At 70.9% G+C, this 10,761-nt stretch overlaps 1 protein-coding gene across 1 annotated transcript; it reads right to left on the reverse strand.

The window, feature by feature from the left end:
• Positions 1-728: 728 nt before the first annotated feature.
• H696_00588 (hypothetical protein) lies at positions 729-8,073 on the reverse strand (the record flags this gene model as incomplete). Its single annotated transcript, XM_009494466.1, has 4 exons — positions 729-826; positions 4,332-4,478; positions 6,099-7,251; positions 7,546-8,073. The coding sequence occupies 4 exons, from the start codon at positions 8,071-8,073 to the stop codon at positions 729-731; spliced, it is 1,926 nt and encodes a 641-aa protein (XP_009492741.1).
• Between the last annotated feature and the right edge of the window lie 2,688 nt (positions 8,074-10,761).

Here is a 10,761-nt window from a genome sequence, read left to right on the forward strand (position 1 = left end):
GAAGGTGGCTTGTGTGCTGGCTGTGGAGGGGCCAGCCTGCAACCGGCACGGGTCGCTTTGAAGCATGAGCGGACGGGCTCACACGAGGGTGTTGCCGCCGTGAGGGGAGGGGGGAAGGGGGGGGAGGGGCAGGGGCGAACACCAGGGCGGGCAAGCATGGCGCGTCCGGGCGGCGGGGAGGGGGCCCGACGGTGTGCCGAGGCGGAGTCCCCCCCCCCCCCCATCCCTGGCGTCGGGCCGAACGCTCGCAATCCTGGCGGAGGAGAGGGGCGGGAAGTGCCGTGCCCCTGGGTGAGATCGGGGATCTGACACACATACACGGACATACACACACCTCGCCCCAAGCGGCGGGGCATGAGCACCACGCCAGGCCCCCGGCGGTCAGCCGCCTGTGGGGACACACACACACACGGCCTGTCGCGACAGGGGGCCCCTGACCTGGCTGGCTGTGGCGTCGCGCGGGGGGCGGGGGGCCCGGCAGCCGGGCCCGGGTGTTTGTGTGCACATGCGCCCGGGGCCAGGGGAAGCAACCCCGGCCCGGACAAACAAAGGCCGCGCACCCACCCATACGCACACACACACACACACACACATGGACACAGGCAGACACTGGGAGAGACAAACACACACCCATGCGATGGGGGGGGGATGCCCGGCGAGATGGCCCGGGGCCAAGGGCGAGGCGTCCGGCTGGTGTGCCGTCGGCGGACGAGGCGCCACATCGGCTGCTACGGCCGGACAAGGGCGCGGTTGTGGCCGCGGATGCCGAGAGCCGGAAGCTGGCGCGGCGCCGGATTTTCCCAGCACCCAAATGCGCTGGTCATCGCTTTTGGCGAACATCCGGCCCTCCCGGGCGAACCGCCTGGGGGGAGATGTGCGCCCTTGGCGGGTGACCATACCCCGGAGCCGCGGCGCACAGTGGCCCGCCGTGCGGCGGCCCGGGGGGGGGGGGGGGGGGCCGGGGTGTGGCGCGTTGCGCGCGCGTGCATCCCCGGCCGGCTGTGCAGCCAAGGGAGGGGCATCCGCGGCCAGAGCGCACGCATAAACGTGTGGCCGGGCCCCCAACATTCGAACAACAGGCGATCAGCCGGGCCGGCCCCATGCACGCACGCGCGCACACACAAATAGACGCATGTGTCTTGGTGTGTGTGTGTGTGTGCGCGCGCGGAGGCGAGAGGGGGCCACCAGCAGGGGGAAGGGGCAGAAATCTATGGCAACCGTGGCGCGGGCCGGGGCGACCCGGGGGCCACTTCACGGGCTGCCCGTTCCCCCGCCGGGGCGCGTGAGGAGGGGGGGTTCGGGCCGCGTGAGGGGTGCTTTTGAAACAGGCGTCTCTCCGGCGGTCCACCTCGCGCGTCCCCTCGCCGGGGCGCGCACGCCACTCGCGCACGCTCGAAGCACGACTGGGAGGGAGAGCCGGAGGGGGCGGGCGCCCGAAATGCCGCGGCCGAGGCGCCTTCTTTGGTTGTCCAGGGAGGGAGAAGGAGCCGCCGCCAGCCTGACCATGTCGACTGGCGGCCAAACGGCCAAAGGAAGCCCACGACAGCCGCCCGACACTGGGGCCCCGGGGCAAAGGACGGGCACACGAAATACTGTGGCTCGCACGGCCAGCAGGCCGGCAGGCCGCGAGGTGTGGGGCCAAACAAACAATAAGAGCCAGTAAACAGGCGCGCCGCGCCGACTCCGGTCGGGTCATTCGACCGGCCAGCCCCGAGTCGCCAACCGACACCGGCGATGGCGACCGCGACCCGGCCCCGGTATGGCGCGGACATTGGCCACCCTCCTCCACGGAGGGGGGCAGGGCGGGGCGGGGCCGGAAAAGGGGCAAAAAGGACCCAGGTGCCGAGTGCGCCCGCGCGCGAGGCTCAACAGCCCTCCTCCCCCCCCCCCCCCCCTGCCCTCTCGGGCTCCGGCTGCGCGCACATCCAAAGCAGATGCGGCGCACGCACCAGGGCACACGGCTCCCGGGGGGGGAGGGGAGGGGGGGCGCCAAAAGAAGGATGACGACGGGATGGCCAGGGTAATGCACCGCAAAATGGCCCATTAATAATGGGGGGGTGATATGAGCCGCCGTCGGGAGAAGATCCCCACTCCTCAAACAGCCACACGGTGAAAGGCCGGGGGGCGCAAAAGGCATGCGCATTTGCGTGCATCGCACCGACACTCGGAGCATACCCCGCGCCGGCCGAAAGCCCGAGGGCCGCCGCCGGCCCCCACCCCCCCCCCCCCTGGCCGACAGAGAGCCCCCTGCCGACAGTCACTCCGAATGAGCATAGCGCATTTGGGGCTCATTTGCCGGCAATATGGCCATCGCCCTGGGGCGGAGGGGAGGACAGTCGGCACGCCGGCGAGGGCAGACGCCCTGCCGCGGGCCCAGGGGCCGTCGGCATTCCTGCCGCTGCCCAAGCCCGCAGGGCGGCCGGGACCGGGCGACCGGACGACCGGGCGAGCGACGCGGGCGACCCGGGGCGGGGGCGGGGGGGAGGCGCGAGCAGCGCAGGCGTGGCCCTTCCCCCCGGTGTTCCCTTCCCGCGCCGTGCAGGCTTGACCCAGGTCGCCTGTGCGCCGATGTGTGTGCCTGCCCCGCCGCCAGTGCGACGGGCACCCGATAGGCGCCGAACCCTTTGGGTGGACGCGCATCGCGCGCGACTCAATGACGCAGATGAGCCGGCGAACACACTGGCCCGGTCGCAGGGGCTCCCCGCTCCCCTGGCGGGGGGGGGGGCGGGGGGGCGGGCGGGCGGGCGGAGCGGGACACAAACGGGACTCCTCCGCGCCCGGCACACACGGACACAGGCAGGCAGGCACACAAGGGGATGCGGCCCCGGTCGAGGGCTTCCGAGTCCCGCGTGGGCTCACCCCCTCTCGCTCTCTGTCGGCAGCCAGCTCCCCCTCTCCTTCGCCTGGGCCCCGGCCCGGTGTGCCCCCGCCCCCCCCCCCCCCTGCTGCCCCCGGGCACAGAGGGACCGCGAGGAGTCCGTGCCGCGCCATCGGGCCCCAGGATGATAATGCCACCCCGGGCGGGGCGCCGGGCGAACATAGCCAGCGGAGCTGGCCAAGCTGGCATCCGCACACGCTACCCGGGGGAGCCATATGCAAGCCCCTCCGGGCAGGGGCCTCCGGGGCCCGTTGGGGCGCAGCACCCACCCGGGCGCATTCCCCGCGCGCCGGCCGGCGGCCAACCGACGAGGCAGCCTGGGCGGCGCGCCGACCAGGCGCATGCTTGGCCGGCGCAATCTCTCGCCCCCCCTGCGGGCCTGCGTGCGAGGAGTGCCAGCAACCCGGTGGCCTGACTGTCGGTGCTCACGCCGCCAAAAAGGAACGGCCAGTCTGGGAGGACCGTCGGCCAGCATACGCCGCATGCGCCGCCCCCTCCCCGACAAGCATGCTTGCATGCATGCGTGTGTGCGGCGGCCGCCGCCGCCGCCGCCGCCGAGGGCCGGCTCGTCTGGCGACATCCCCGCGGGGTGCCGGCCGTCTCGACACACAGACAAGGCCCGGACCAAAGCGGTGCTCGGCTGCGGGGGCCATGCATTGGCTGGGCGCGTGGACGGGACAAACAAAGTCCACCTTCTGGCCGACACGCGTGGGGCCTGGCTTCCCCCCGGTGGCGAGGCCGGGGGGAGGGGACCGGGACAAGCGCCGCTTGCTCGGCGGCGCCTCGGGGCGCACCGCGACACACACACACACAAGCACAAGCACAGGCACAGGCACAGGCACAGGCACAAGCACACACTCATGGCTAGGAGGCTCTCACACTTGGCCGGTGGGTGGGGTGCCTGCTGCCGGACCGCGCGCGCACATGTGTGTGCGACCATGGCAGCGCACGGCCGCAGGTGTATGTGGTGCGGGATGCATCGCCCGAGGGTCGCCGCCAGGTACTCTCGCAAGAGTGCCGGCGGGTTTGTCCCTTGCTCTCTGTCTCTCTCTCTCGCAGCTTCGGGACCCCCACCCGCTCCCGGGTGATGAGGCATGCGAAGACTCGGCGCAGACGCACTTATTGACATGCATATATAGCCACTCCCGGCCTTCCAGGAAAAGTGCCAGGAGCCTGCCATTCCGCGTGCCCCTGCCCCTCCCACCTGCAAGGCAGGTCCCCCGGGGCTGGAGGCGGACGCCACGGGCCCGCACCGGCCCAAAGCGGCCACGCCCTTCGCGCCTCCAACAGCCGCGAATGCATACCACCCCGGCCAGGCAGAGGCCACACGGGCACTTGCTCTTCCAGCCCGAAAAGCCACTTGTCCTGGCGCCGGGGACCCGGCCTGCGAGGAGGGGGGGGGACCGGGGGGGAAGAGCTTGACCGGAGGCGGCCCCCCCCCCCCCGCGCGCACGCGTGTGCAGGGCCGGCGCCGGATCCCCACCTCCAGGCGCGCATGGCCTGGTGCGGGTTTCCGGGAAGCCGTCCAAGACCGGCTGGCGGCGCGCCCCATACCGCGGCCCCGTGGCATCGGCCAGCGGGGCCGTGTCGTTGGTCGCTTCTGCCGGGGGGCGAAAGAGGGGAGGCCGTCCTGTGGGACCCGGCTCCCCCCACATCAGGGGGCCGCGCCGCTCCCCTCCGGCCCCGCCTCGTGGCGGGCCTCGCTCATCGGCCGGGCGTGGTACGCCTCGCATCTGCCAGCGAGGCCGGGGCCGGGCAGTCGGCCTCCGCTCATCGCCCGAGCTGATGAGGCATCCGGCCGTCAGAGGCCGGTGCTTGGCCCGGGCCCATGTGCCAGCGGTCGTGCAGCGGCGCCCCTGGCGACCGGGACGCCGGCCCGCTGGCGCCCTTTCCGGCCCCGACGCTGGCAAAGCCGCCCCCGGCCGGCCAGCCGCGCCAGTGTCCCCCCCCCCTCCCCGCCCCCCTGCTGACTGGGGTCCGAGGGAGAGGGGCCACCACGCGCGCCCGGGGGCGGGGGCACCAGTCAGCCAGCCAGCCAGCCAGCCAGCCAGCCGGCCAGTCAGCCGGCCGGCCAGCAACAGCAGCGGCTACGGGCTCATCGGCATCCCGGACAAACACAGCCGCCGCAGAGTGGGCGGCCGCCCCGCCTCTCGGACCCGGAGCCCCAAGGGCCGGGGTTCGATCGGCCCCCGGGGACGCTCATCTGTGCTGCCTGCCTGCCTGCCCCCCCCCCCGCCCCGCCGCGCCGCGCCCCCAGGGACTGGCACACAGCCCCTGGGACCGGCCGATGGGGCCCCGGCTTCCCACACTCCGGGTGCAAACAAAGGCCCGGGAGCCGGCGAAGCGGGGTCGTTTGCGGTCGGCGCGCGCGCGCGCGCGCTCTGACCCCGCCCCCAGCCGGAGAGCGGAGAGGGGGGCACCCATCGCGCGGGCGTCGGCCCGAGTCTGGCTGGGATCCCCGCCGGGCGCGGAGGCCGCTTGCACACCGGACCGCGGCAGATGCCGCGGTCGTCCGAGCCCCCGAGCCTCCAGCCGAGCCGGGTGAAACAGTGCGGCCGTCCCGGCCAACGGGGCCCCCCCCCCCGGCGAGGGGCACCTCTCGCTCACTCTCACACCACACACACAAACTCACGCACATGGGCGCACTTGCTTCCAGCGTCAGCTCGCGCTGCCGAACACCCGGCGCACAATCGGGCGGCCGCGTCCCGGGCAGGACAAGCAGACACACATGCACACAGACACACATATACTCAGACACCCACAGTCCGGGCAGGGCGGGCGCTCGCGGGCCGTGCCCAAATACACCCGGCCACGGCGAAGCCAGCCCAGGGGCGGGGGGGGGGGGGGGGGGCATCCTTCCCAGGCACCCCCCGGCCGAAGGGCCGGAGATGATGGGCCCACCACTCCGACCGACTCACACGGACAGGCCCCGGGCCGCGGGGAGCAGCAACAAGGGGCAGGACGTGAGCCCCCCGGCCCGGGGAAAGTCGGCAAATGAACGGGAAATGAACGGGAAATGAACGGGAAATGAACGGGAAATAGAGGGACCGCAGGAGGCGGGAGAGAGGGGCGGGGATGTGGAAAGGCGTGCTGGGCCGGTGCGGCCAGCCCCGGGGAGAGTGGGGGCGTGGAGCCGGAAGGAGGGGGGGCGGGGGAGGGAGGGGGAGCGAGGCCGGGGTTGAATATCATCATGCCCACGGGCCCTGGATTATTGACATACCTTGCACGTGACCGGACATGCCGAAGCTCCCGTTGAAGGACGCCTGACTGGCGGCGTTCTGGTGGGACTGCTGGAGGGGCGTCCAGATGCCACCTGACGGCGGCGCGTCGCGTTGACTCGACGGAGTTGGCACCTGCTGCTGCTGCTGCTGCTGTTGGAGAAGCTGGTGGTGCATCTGCTGGAAGGGCAGAATGGCGGGCTGTTGCTGGGGGGCTCCTCCCGTGCTGGCTCCCGCCCCGGCGGCGGCGGCGGCGGCGGCGGCGGCCGGGACCGGGAAGGGGAAGGACGCGCCCGCCTGTCCGGGCCCAGGGGAAGTCGGCGCACTGTAGTGCCCGGCGCCGCCTCCTGCTGGGCCGGTTCCGGAACGGAGCTGTGCCTGTTGCTGCGCCTGGAGCAGCAGTGCTGGCAGGCACTGGCACGGATGGCCCTGTGCGGGGACATCTGCGATGCCGCCGAATGCACAGGCCGCCGAGGCACATCCCCCGCCACTGTGCAACAGCGAAGGGTCCACGAAGGAGGTACTCGAGGACCGAGTTTCCACCTGGCCATGGGATCGCCGGCGTTCGAAGGTCATTTGGTGCTGCTGCTGCTGCTGCTGTTGACTGCCGGCCGGCAGGATGACCGGCGAGGTGGGCCTCCCACTTCCACCACCATACACTGGCGACAGCGGATGCGCCGGGCCCACCCCATGGCCAGCGGACGATGCGGATCCCAGGAAGCCAAAGCCCGGGGCTTCCCCGCCGAACACCAGCGGCGGGGGGAGCTGCACGCCGGGGCCGCCGCCGGCCGCCGCGCCGCCCAGACCCGGCCCGGCCGCATGGTAAGTCCCGGCCGAGGTGGCCGAATGGCGCCGGGTGATGTTTCGCGGCTGGTAGAGGCCGCTGCCGCCGCCACCGCCGGGGGCCGCGTGGCCGAAGGCCGGCTGCTGAAGCGGGTGGTGGTAGCCCCCGGTGCCCGGCAGTCCCGGCGGCTGGAGGAAGAGATGCGATCCGTGGCCCGGCCCGCTCTGAAGGTGGCCCACCGACGGGGTATTCGGCGCCGAGTTGAGCGCCGTCGGGCGGCCTGCACCCGGGCCCGACCCCCCGGCCGGTGTCACCGACACGGTGGGGTGCGTCGGAACCGGGGCCACATAGCCGCCGCTGCCATTCGGGAGCTGGCATCATGCGCGTGGCAGTCCAAGCCACCAGCGGCAGGACCAAAGCGAAAATCCGGAGAGACCCAGGGAGTGGGGGGATGTCGGACAGGCATGTCAGTGTACCGGCGCCCGGCTGGCCGCTTGGTGCTTCACGGGGACCGTGTCCCGTCGGGCCGGAGGCTGGGCTTTCCCCCGCCCCCCCCCCCCCCTTTTCAGCTGCGCGTCTCCTTTTCCCCTGCCACGCCTACCCCCCCCCCCCCCTTGAGGTGGTATTCCCCCGGGGTATGAGCAAGGCCAAAATGCCCCACGCACCATCATGCCGCCACGGTCGCCGAGGGCCGAGTCACTGAGCCGACCTCCGAGGCGCCGCGAGGCCACATACTCGAAGGCCATCAGCTCGGGGACCGTGTCGCACGGTGCGCCGGCGGAGGAGCCGGCCGGCGGTGCGGTCGCCGACGCCGGCGTCGTCTGCATCTCGGCCGCGTCGCTCATGTCCATGCTTGAATTGCTGCGCGTGGAGGCGGTGGCGCCGGCTGTTCGTTCACCCTCCGGGATGAGGCCCGGTTGGGGGCCGGCCTCGTCGCTGTATGCCGGGGGGGAGTGCCCGGCCTCCGGGCCGCCGGGCTCACGCGCCGGGGCCCCGGCCTCCGGGTCGGTGAGCAGCTGGCCCAGACGGTCGGCATCGTGGGGAAAGGACCCGATCCCGGCGCCGGGGCCTCCGGCCAGCCAGGATCCCTCGCCCTCGGGCATGGTGGAGCCCGAAATGGCGGTCTCCATATTTTCGTGGATGGACTCCAGGCTCTCGGACACTATCATGGTCGGCTCGTGCGGGGGGGCCATGTTGTGGATCACAGTCGAGACACAGGGCGGACGCACTTCCCTGTCGTCATAAAGCGGCGTGTCTGTATGGGGGGTGCGTGCGTGCGTGCGTGTTTGTGTTTGTGTTTGTGTGTTTGTGTGTGTGTGTGTGTGTGCGTGTGAATGGATGTCTCTCTTCGATGCTGGTGGTTCGAGGCGTGCGTGCTCTTTTTTCTTTTTCTCCTTCTCTTCCTCTCTGTCTCTCGCGCGCGGGCACTCGCTCTCTATCTCTCACTCGCAGGGGTTCGCGATGTCACCGTGCTCTTTCTTCCTCGAGATGAGCTGGCGCAAGGTCTGTCTCTCTCTCTCTCTCTATCTCTCTCTCTCGGGCTCTCTCTGTAGCCCGGAACCGCGGCAAGGAGCATGGGTGTGGGCGGGAGGGAAGGAGGCGGATGCGGCGACGCGGAGTCAGACACATGTCCTGAGACACGGTATGCTCGGCGCGAAGGGAGGCCACGTACCCTGGCTAAGGCTTGACCGGGTGAGAGATCGACGACGTCTTTCTTATTGGCCCCGGAGGGCGGGAATCGAGAAGAGGGCTGGGAGAGTCAGTCTCGATGGGGCATTCAGTGTGCGTGGGAGGGCCACTCGACGTTTGAGGCGCATGCACACCCACACCCACACCCACACCCATACCCACCCACCCACCCACCCACACACACACACCTAGGGATGCCACTGCGACAGGGGTGTCCTTCTGGGTGGCGCTGAGCATCGGTGTCAGGGCGGCATTCGAGTGTGAGGGGCTTCGTCCCGGGGGAAAATGCAGGGGGCGCGGAAAGGAGACAGGAGAATCGAAAGTACATGGTGTCGGCGGCCGAAGCAGGGAGGATGATGATTCTCCGGCGGCCGAAGGGCTCCGAGAGAAGGCGTGCGCAGGCCGATACTCGTGGCCAATGTGAGGCGGCGCGTATGGGTGTATGGATGTGTGTGTGTGTGTGTGTCCGGCAATCGGGATGCTTGGGTGGGGGGCTCCGCTGGATGGACACCAAATCGGTGCTCGCGCCTGCCGAATAGGGGGCCGCGAGGTGTGTGTGCACAAGTGGCCGAGGGCGGCGAGGCAGTCCAGAGGCAAGTGCAGGGGAGGTGGAAGAGGGGCGGTGGGGCACAGAAACAGAGAGAACTTGGGAAGGTGGCGAATGTATGTATGCGCGTGGAGGATGTGTTGTGGCGGGGGTGAGTGTGAGTGTGTTTGTGAGTGGGTGTAAGAGTGGGTGGTTAAGGAGGCTGCTGCCCAGCAGGGGGAGGGTGGATTTCAGATTTTTATACCGCGCCTCACGGCGAAGATCGTAATTGCCAGCCGCCGGTCCCAGTGGCTTCGGGTGCAAGGCAGGTGCGTGTCTTTGCTACCCCCGACTTGCCGGCTCGACGACTCGATGCCCCCGGCCCCCGGCCCCCGGCCCCCGGCCCCCGGCCCGCCCCCTTCCCCCTCCTCTCCACCGTGCGGACGCCCGATCACCGGCGAGTAGCCTCCTGCCTCCCGGGGCCTGATGCCCGGATCCATCGGCGAGGGGGGCATTGAGCTGGCAGGCCGTCAAGGGCTGCACGGGCCAAGAGATTGTGGGCCAAATGCTGGGGGGGGGGGGGGGGGGGGGAGCCTTGTCGCAGTACGATCGTCCTCCGTTCAAGTGAGCGGGGGCGGCCATGCCGTTGGGACCCGGCCCGGTCGGTGTCTGAGCGGCTCCGCAAGTCTGGACAATTTGCCCATTTGGACGGCTGCTCAACGTGCGCAGATGCACATTTGCACATGTGCCCGTCTGTGCGGCGAGATGCAGGCATGTGCGGTGGTCAGAAGGCGGGAGGGGGGGGGGGGAGAGAGAGAGAGAGGCTTCTTCTGGTCTTTCCGCCGGCCTGCTCGGGGCGATCTTGTCCGGGAGCGCTACCGGGCGCAGTCGGCCTCGGGGTCTAGTTCCCGAAGGGGGTGGGCATACGCGCGCGCGCGGGTATCGCAACCACAGGCACCCGATCGCTCGGCCTCCAGGGCCGGAGGCGCTCGCCCTTTACAACCGGCACCTGCATTATTCTTCTCCCCATCTCCCTCCCTGTCTCGGTGTCTCGCGAATAATGCCAATTACCACTGGCCCGCAGGTGTGACCGGCTCTGTGGTGTGCAAGCCTTCATGCTGGTACAGGCGCGCTTGCCTCGTCCCCCCTCGCCCCCCTTCTCACGCCATTTGGGCTGGCCTCCCGAGGGATGGCGACTAGCATCGTGTCGCGCCCCGTCCCAGTCGCTGCCCCCCCCCCCCCCCCATCCCTCGGGCCCCGTCCCTCGCCCCCCGGCCCCGGCCCCTCTCTCGCCCCTTCCCCTCCCTGACCCCCCGGCCTGCCGAGTGGGACCCCCTCCTCGGCCCTCGACTCGCTAGAAGGGGCTTGGCGCGGCGGCCGGGCCTCAGTGATTAATTCGACTGGTCACCGGGCGCAAGTGCAGCCGAGCATTCCTGCCATGTCCGGCGCCGGGGACCTGCTGACATCATGGGCGGATGTCCTGGCGCCCCGGGTGCTGGGGGTGGAAGAGGCCGGCGTGGCGCCTCTGGGCCCAGTTGTCGGGGAGGACGAAGTGTGCTCGCCGCCTCTCGCCCGGCGCCCACGCCGGGGTGTCCCACCCTTCTCCCTTCCTTCTCCTCGATCGTGCGCCATCATGATGTCTCTAAGCACCGAGTCCTCGCCCCCC

This window comes from Fonticula alba (genome assembly GCF_000388065.1).
Source record: "Fonticula alba strain ATCC 38817 unplaced genomic scaffold supercont2.1, whole genome shotgun sequence".
Classification (NCBI taxonomy): domain Eukaryota; order Rotosphaerida; family Fonticulaceae; genus Fonticula; species Fonticula alba.